Genomic DNA, 8,596 nt, shown 5'->3' on the forward strand with positions numbered 1-8,596 from the left:
TATTCAATCATCAAAACAAAAATATATCATTATTTTATTATTCACATGCATGCGTAAACTATACATTATTTATTTATTAAAACCTAATAAATACCATTTTTTAACATTAAGTTGTCTTGTCGTCGATGATAAGTTCTCACTCAATCACAGCATAGGCTATCATTAACCACAATCTAACATCGTCAAACAAATGAAAAAGTAAAAAGAAAGGCAATGCCAGAATAAAAAAAGGGAAATTGGGAACAAAGGAAAAAAGGGGTGAGGGTGAAAATAGTTATTTCATTTCTTGGCCCTCTGTTAGATTTTTTTCATTAACAAATTTGGATTTTGGGTAAAAAATGTTATTTATATCACCTATGATTAAAAAAGTTTGTTTAGGTTATACCTTGACTACAAACTCGCCATGTAATTGTTCAACTTAAAAAATTTAGTTTTGACTAAAAAATATTCGAGCTTTACATGGGTTTAGACAAATTTTTTGTCCATTAAATTGTTAAAGCCCGATGCTCAATAGGGTTCGAAAATTTATTATAAATAAAAATATATTTATCAAGTTCTCAAATTTATAAAAAAATTATAGGAGTATTTCTATAAACTTCAAAAATTGCAAAATGAGCCCAAATTGGCCCAAAACTTGAAAAAAAATTAAAAAATCAGTTTTGAACAAATATCTTTGATGTCCAAATGGACAAACCCAAAGTTTGACTCTACATTTTTTTTTATAAGTTCGAGCTTAAATAAACCAAACCCAAAACCCAATAAAATTTAAAGAATTAAACTTAAAACCAATATATTTGATGTCTGAATTGATAGGCCTAAAGTTCGAGCCTAAAATTTTTTACGAGCTAAAGCTTAAATAAATCAAGCCCAAAACCAAATAAAATATAAGGAATTAGGCTTGAACAAATATATTTGATGCTTGAATAAATAGACCCAAAACTAGAGTCTACAATTTTTTTACGAACTCAAACTTAAATAAACCCGACCCAAATAGTAGGCATGATTTGAAAACCTTATTCATGATCAATATTTTCATCGGCAATGTATCAGTTATTTCATGGGGAAGGTGTAAATTCGGAAAAGAAATTATTATCATTTTTTTTTTCCATTAGTTTATATTGGTGGGTTATAAGTTAAAGCATAAGATACCGCATGTGGGCATTTGTAGTGGTTCATGAGTTTTATTGACTTGTGTTATTCTTGTTGAAGTTTTTGTTGATGGTTACTATATTAATATCTGGAATGTGGCATCTATTTTTATCATTTTATGGGGTAGATTGTTTTGCTTACTCATAAAGGTGGGTACCGTTTGTTTTTGAAGTCCAATTGTCCAATGTTTTGGATGGTGGCAATGGCAATGGCATAGGTGGAGGTTGATGAACTTAGTCTTTAAAGCTAATTGCGATTGGAAAACAAACCACCCACTTGTCTGAATTGTTGGCGCAAATACATGTTATGCATAAAAAAAGATAACTTTGTAATATGTTGAACAGATGAATGGTATTTTTAGTTAGAATTTTCAGACAATGGAGTTGCTTTTGGTAGATGAATGAGATTTCAAGTTAAACTTTGCACACAATAGATGATGTTGAATGGTATTGGTTTGCAGACAACTTCAATTTCATTTCATGTCTCTTTATTTGCAGACAACTGAATTGGTTTGGTCAATGAATGTAATCTTATGTTAAATCATGAATGAATGATGTAATGAAATTTCCACTGAATTTTTTTTTTTAACTTATTCTAATTAATTAAAGCTTGATTTTGAGCCAATTTCACTAAATTCCATCTGATATTTTATTTACATTGGTCCAAACTCAAGCCACGATACGGCAACATTAGTCGATTTTTAATCCAAGTTCCATCTTACCTCTTCGCTGTTAAAGCCAAGCTTGAGATTACCTTTGTTCGGGACCGATTTAGATTTAACCCACCGTGGACACGCCTCACCCCCAACTTTTGAGGCTACAGCTACAGCTACAGTTGTGGCCTTGCTTTTGGTCTTAATATGCACCCCCAGCCCTTGACACCGCCGCTCTGGCCTGCTTTGGTGCTGACCTGTGTTAAATATGGCTTTAATTTGGCGTTGGTTTGGCGGTTTGGCTTTACAATACTATTGTGCAAGGATGATTGGATTTTGGTTATTCTACAACTACGTGATATAAAAGGACATGCGAACGAAGAAGATGAGACTAGATTTTTACTTTGCGAATTCGTTAAATTTGACTTCGGGCAAAGAGTTGCGACTAATGCTCCATTTTAAATTTATTTAGGACAAGTCTACAAAGTTTTTAAAGGATAATTTTCCCTCATAAAAATAATAAACATAAGGAATTTTTTTTGTTTCAAAAATGAAAATATTTAAAGGCACCATTAAACAAATATAAAAATATCATACTATAAGATTAGTAAATTTGAGTACAAATCAATTAGTTTTTCTCCAGGTAAAATATAGCAGGCAAGAAAGCTTCCTAATCATAGAGTTCTTACTCTGTTTTTTGTTTGGCTAATTTTCTACAGTATTCAACTTGAGAAAATCTATAACAAATTTGTCAGGAATCTCATATGCGATGGATTTACATATCCATCTTCAATGTAGAACACATTATTTAAGTCTGCGGCTGCACCAGCTTCTGTCAAAGTTTAAAGGACATTTGTTAATCTATTTCACAGATATAAAGGTTTTCTTCTACCATCTACTCTCTAGCTATAGCTTCAATGTTAGACGAAACAGACTCATCTCACCATTAATGATAACAACAAAGCTCCTTTACCAGTTTAGTGAATGCACTCTCCGAAGAACACGAGGTGGTCTTCTCTTCTCAACAACTGGAATGAGATTCTCCATCAACTGCATTTAAAATGAAGCACGAGAAATTAGAAGCAACAAGCCATTGAATTAAAGGCAGAAACATAGGGAGAAAGGTTAATCATTAAATTCACTCGCAGTCAGGTTATGTTTCCAATAGTCACATTAGATCAAGTCTTTGCTTCTAATTCTTAATCTTTTTAAGAAATGAGATTTTGTCAACACGCTTAAGTTAACCTTCACTATCAAGAATTAAGGCACTACTAATAGCCAAAAAAAAAAAAAGTGAAGTCTTTGAAAAGATGGTTTTTTATCTTTGCAGATGACCATCTAATAAAACCTGATCATCATTCATAGGAAAGACTGTCTGCATTTAACTGCAGGAATTTTGAATGGACTTCAATACCTCAATGCCTCAGTAACTATGAAAAACTTTAAGAAACAAAATCTTCATTACCAAAAAACACTCATTTTTTTTCTTAATAAAAGGTTTCAAATTAGTGGTGCATAGAAGACATCTGATTCAACACAAGTGAATGACACGATTGTAGAAACAATAACGTTTAAATATGAATTTCGCAGACATTACTTGATCTTTGTTCATTCTATATGTCAAATTCTGTGGAAAGTAGATTAAAAACTGCATGTATCTATAATATACATACCTGCTTGAACCTCTCCTTGTTTTGGTGAGCCTGCAATCAATATTACCACTCATAAGAAGCCATTTGAAAATAAAAATCCAAGTACAAAAGAAATTAAAAAAACAGTAAAAACCAAACATAGAACCATCAACTTGTTATAAGTACTAACTGAAATAATCATTAATTTCCAGACCATACAAAACATATATACTTGATGATATTAGATCAACAGATTAGAATTATTTTCTTCATTGAAGGTCTCTGACTATTTTTCTAAGCTTCTAAACTATTAAACACACAAAAAAAAAAAAAAAAAAAAAGAACAGTATAAAAATATCTTTAAAAGAAAATTTAAAATAAGATAGATATTTTTGCTAAATAAAGGTCAAAGGCCATCTACCAAAATCTTTCAATGAAGCAGATCAAGAGAACCATTTCTTCATAAACAAAATGAGTTTCATAAACCTCTCAACAATTGCTCTCCACTCTCTCTTGATCTCACATCTTACACTTATATCAAACTGTGATGCTTTCATATCAAACTATTTTATTCCTTAAGATGACTCATCTTCTCTATATCTGTGATTGAGGGTATCTGTTCTCTTGTCCAGAGTCAATATTTCTCCATCGCATGAACCAGTATGCATTATTAATGAACGAAAAATGGAGGCCACTAAACAAAGATTCCCGGCTTGCCAACCAATATAAGGGTAAAACGATCGTAGACTTCAAAAGCAACTAATGGTTGAAGAATTTTTAATTGCTGCTTGACAAATTCAAAAAAACTGTAGTTATTTTAAATCACCCCAAATCACCTTTTAAGTGTATATATAATAAAAAAATTATGAAAAAACAAAACTTCAAAATTGAATAATACCTCTTCTCTCAACAGACGAGCATTCTCCTCCTCCAGTTGCGTTACCAGAGACTCCAGTTCAACTGTATACGCCTGAAAATAAGAACAAACAAACACCCACTTAAACAGTCAAAACCCAGAAAATATATAATACATAATGAAAGATAAATTTCAAAACAATATTCTTAGATTGTTAAAATAAATAAACAAAAATAAAACCTGCTTGCGCTCTCTAGACCTAGCTGCAGATTCACGATTCTTGATCATTCTTCTTTGCTTTTGCTGTGTAGCTTTATCCAAAGGAGCCTCTTCAACTATTCTTCTCTTTCCCCTTCCACTTCCAACAATCACCATCTGATTATTCCTATAATTGCTAACACTACTATTATTATCAATATTATTATTAGTAACGTTATTAACATTATTATTATTAGAATTAGAATTAGAATTAAGTTGATCCTCCTCTCTGACAGCATCAGCCTTGGTCAAAAAATCCTCCAGCGTCATCTCCTCGTCTCGTGATCCGACGCTCCTCTGATCAGTGCCGCCGCCAGCCACCATCTCCTTCCAGACCTCCTCGACGGATCTGTTGGCCATGTCTTTGGAAATATTGAAACTTCCCTCGTGTGAGAAGGATGCGCCAGAGAGCGCGAGTTCATCGGGCGTAGGAACCGAATAAATGTTCTTAAGAAGATCGTCCATGGCGTTAGGGAAAGATGGATCGGGAGGATTGTCTTGTTGATTTTGAAGATCGGCGAGTAAAGAGCAGAGGGATGGACATAAGGGAGACTGCTGACATGACAGATCCGAATTGGTCGTTGAGGATGACGTGGTCGTCATCACCTTCGACGACGCCATCATCTCAGGTGCTGATTTATCAGAAGGATTTTGGTTTGCTTTTTATTTTTAGAGATTTTCGATTTTAGGGTTGGGGGTTTGTTATCTCAGGAGAATGTGAGAATTTTGATTGGATAAAATGAGACAACAGAATCGAAGCATATTAATATAAGATAAAATTATTTCTACCAATTTTTATGTATTATTTTATGTATAACAATATATTACTATATAATTGATATTATTTTATTTTTATATTTTAATTATTTAATTATAAAATAATATATTATTATTTATATACAAAATTTTACGCATAATACTATTTATTAATAAATTTATTTAGACAAATTACTATTTACCTTTAAGTTTTAAAAATCTACCTTTCTTATTTATCATTAAAATTTATTAATAAAATGTGTTAATTTTTTTTTTTATAAAATTAGGAAAAAATATTCAAAAGTAAAACACAATTCAGCCCAAAAAGTTAATTAAATTTTTATTTAAAATAATATTATGTATATTTATTTTTAAGTACATAATAATATATCATCATGTAATTGAAAATTAATTTATCGCTAATTCAAAAGCACTCAATCATTTAACTCCACGATATATTAAATATGTATTTATTTATATACTTAAAATAAGTATACATAATTTTTTTCTTTCATCTATGTGCACAACTTTCTAAATCTTTTATAGATCGATTAGATTGATTATGCCCTAATCAACGTTGTCTTTAACACTCAATCTCTATCTAGCCTAATCAACAACATTAGTCATTTCTTCTCTTTTCTCATCTGTTCAATCAACCATGCCACCATCTTTTCTCCTCTCAGACATCATCTCTATTTCTTCTTCCCTATAAGATGTCAGTTTCTTTGCTCATCCTATGACCATCCTTGCAAGTCTGGAGTGCTTAGGAATTTTTGCCAAATGAACAAGGGAGCTCATCCCAAAAGTAAGGACACCCATTCCCATGACAAGGACACCCATTCCCCTGTTTGGGACGTTCATTCCTCTGTCAATTCCTTTCTATCTGAAGCTTTTGAAATTGAATTCTGAAGGTGCAAAGAAGAATACCCATCCCCGAAAAAGGGACACCCATCTTTCAAATGATACTTTCAAGAATTCAACCATTGGATGATTATTTCAAAGTTGCTAAAATCAGAATGTGTAAGAGGACGCTCGTCCCTCAATGTAGGATGTTCATCCTGTTGTGTTTTCAAGGTTAAAACATCATTATCAAAACTTAACGAATACATTATCCCAACCAATGGTCCTTTAAGCTATTCCAACCATCCAATAGTATAAATTGAAGACTTTTTTATGGGAAATAAGTTAGAAAATATAATGTACAATGCTTATATTTTTTTCTTCTCCAATTCCTCTCACACAAGCTCATAACTCAAAATTCTTGAGAAATAAATTTGTACTCATTTTCTCGTATTAACCTTGTAAAAACATTCATAAATATTATTTTTTATAATCAAACACTTGGGCGAAATCTTGAATAACTATTGTGGTGGGAGAAATCTCGAATAACTATTGTGGTGGATGAAATCCCAAATAACTATTGTAAATGAGGGATTCTTGACTAGTGAAACTTCAAATGAGTTGCTTAAAGAAATGGATGTAAGAGATTTGGAAGAAAAAACTCTGAACCATTATAAATTTTGAACATTTCCTTTCCCATCTCTTTACTTTATACTTTATATTTGTGTTATATGTTTTAACAATTTGTTGAATATTGTTGATGCTTAATTACTTGAGTTTGTTGGTTGTTGGATTTGCTTGAATATCTTGATGAATTTATTTGTTTGGTTGTGACAAATTATAAATTTTCTTATAAAATTTTTATTTAATTAAAAGTTTTAAATAATTTTGTTCACCCATTATAAAATTATTAGTCATTTGAGGTTTTTCAATTGGTATCATAACTTGGACTTTAGGTTTATAAATTTTAGCGAATTTTAAAGTTTAAGATCGAATTTATAATGACTAACACATCTATCCTCGTTTTTGGTGAAGGATATAGTATTACAAGACCACAATTATTTTGTTGGTCAAACTACATTCAATGAAAAATTAGAATGAAACTTTATATTCAATTGGTAGATTATAAGTTATATAAAATTATTGAAAATGGTGATTTTGTGCTTAAGGATCCTTGAACAAATTTCCCTAAGAATGAAGAAGATTTTAATGAGGAAGATGAAAAATTGATTAACTCTAAATGTAAAGGCTATGAATATGTTATTTTGTGCATTAGACTCAATTGAATTTAATCGTGTTTCCTCATATGATTCAACCCAAAAGGTATGGACTATCCTTCAAACCACTTATAAAGGTATAAAGGAGTTCAAAATAGAGCTTTTCTTCTAAGAATACGAGTAGTTCAAAATGAAATTAGGAGAAGATATAACTTAAATGTATAAGAGGTTCTCAAACTTGGTAAATGACCTTTGAGGAATTGGAAAGAAGTTTGAGACCATTGAGCTAGTGAAGAAGATTTTTTGATCATTGTCGGAATTATAAAGCATGAAGGTGATTGTCATTGAAGAATCAAAGACTTGTGCAAAATAGGCATGGATGAACCCATTGGTAGCCTATTGACATTTGAGATGAAGAAAAACCCTAAGAAAGAGGAGACTAAACCAAAGAAGAATATTGTCTTGAATGTAGAAAATGAAAATGATGATTCTTCAACGGATGAGGAAGATATGAGTATTCTTGCAAGGAAATTCCATAAGTTCCTTTCAAGAAGCAAAGAAAAGAACTTCTTCAAAACAAAATACAAGAAGAATCATGACGATGAAGTTATATGCTATGAATGCAAATAGTTCAACCACATCTGACAAAATTTCCCTAAACTCATGAAGAGGAGGAAGGAGAAAAAGTTCAGAAAGAAGGTGCTTGCAGCCACTTGGAGTGAAGTGACAATTCAAGTGATGAAAGTGAGATAGAGCATGAAAGAGTCAACCTATGCTTCATGACCATAAGCAAATCGAAGGAAAAAAGCAACAATTCTAACTCTTACTCTTTTAGTGAATTGCAAAAAACATTTGATTTTCTCATGGATGAATACAAATACATGTGCGCCAAAAATAAATTCTTGAGAAAACAATTGACATATATAAAAAATCATTATGAAACTCTCATTAGTAAACATGCTAAAATCAAAAAAGAACTTGAATTAGTTAAAAATGAAAAGATTTTAGCATCAAATGAGTTAAAAAAGCTTAGAAGTGAAAATGACGTATTACATGTGAAAATATCTAACTCAAATGAGATTTTGGATAAATTCAAAATAGACACAAAAAGATTAAATGAGATATTTACATATTAAAGATGTGCATTAAATAAGGAAGTCCTAGGATATAATGAAAATAATCTTTTTGTTAAAACATATAAACCATTGAAAAATGATCATTCATGGTATTTAAAATG

The 8,596-nt window shown here is 31.0% G+C and overlaps 1 protein-coding gene across 6 annotated transcripts; it reads right to left on the minus strand.

Moving 5' to 3' along the window:
- Window positions 1-1,988: 1,988 nt before the first annotated feature.
- LOC123206077 (G-box-binding factor 4-like) lies at window positions 1,989-5,302 on the minus strand. Of its 6 annotated transcripts, XR_006499941.1 has the most exons (6): window positions 4,529-5,302; window positions 4,331-4,402; window positions 3,854-4,216; window positions 3,475-3,504; window positions 2,775-2,851; window positions 2,374-2,633 (listed from the first exon to the last, which is right to left on the minus strand). XR_006499941.1 is itself a non-coding variant. In XM_044623187.1 (5 exons), exons 1-5 carry the CDS (start codon window positions 5,168-5,170, stop codon window positions 2,004-2,006), a joined length of 876 nt encoding a protein of 291 aa, XP_044479122.1. In that variant the 5' UTR covers window positions 5,171-5,302; the 3' UTR covers window positions 1,989-2,003. The 6 variants fall into 6 exon arrangements, 4 of the variants coding, with proteins under 4 accessions (XP_044479122.1, XP_044479126.1, XP_044479125.1 ...); XM_044623187.1 differs by lacking the exons at window positions 2,374-2,633; window positions 3,854-4,216 and adding an exon at window positions 1,989-2,058; XR_006499940.1 differs by having other exon boundaries at window positions 2,374-2,851.
- Window positions 5,303-8,596: the final 3,294 nt, after the last annotated feature.

Source organism: Mangifera indica, unplaced genomic scaffold (assembly GCF_011075055.1).
Source record: "Mangifera indica cultivar Alphonso unplaced genomic scaffold, CATAS_Mindica_2.1 Un_0023, whole genome shotgun sequence".
In the NCBI taxonomy this organism is placed as follows: Eukaryota; Viridiplantae; Streptophyta; class Magnoliopsida; order Sapindales; family Anacardiaceae; genus Mangifera; species Mangifera indica.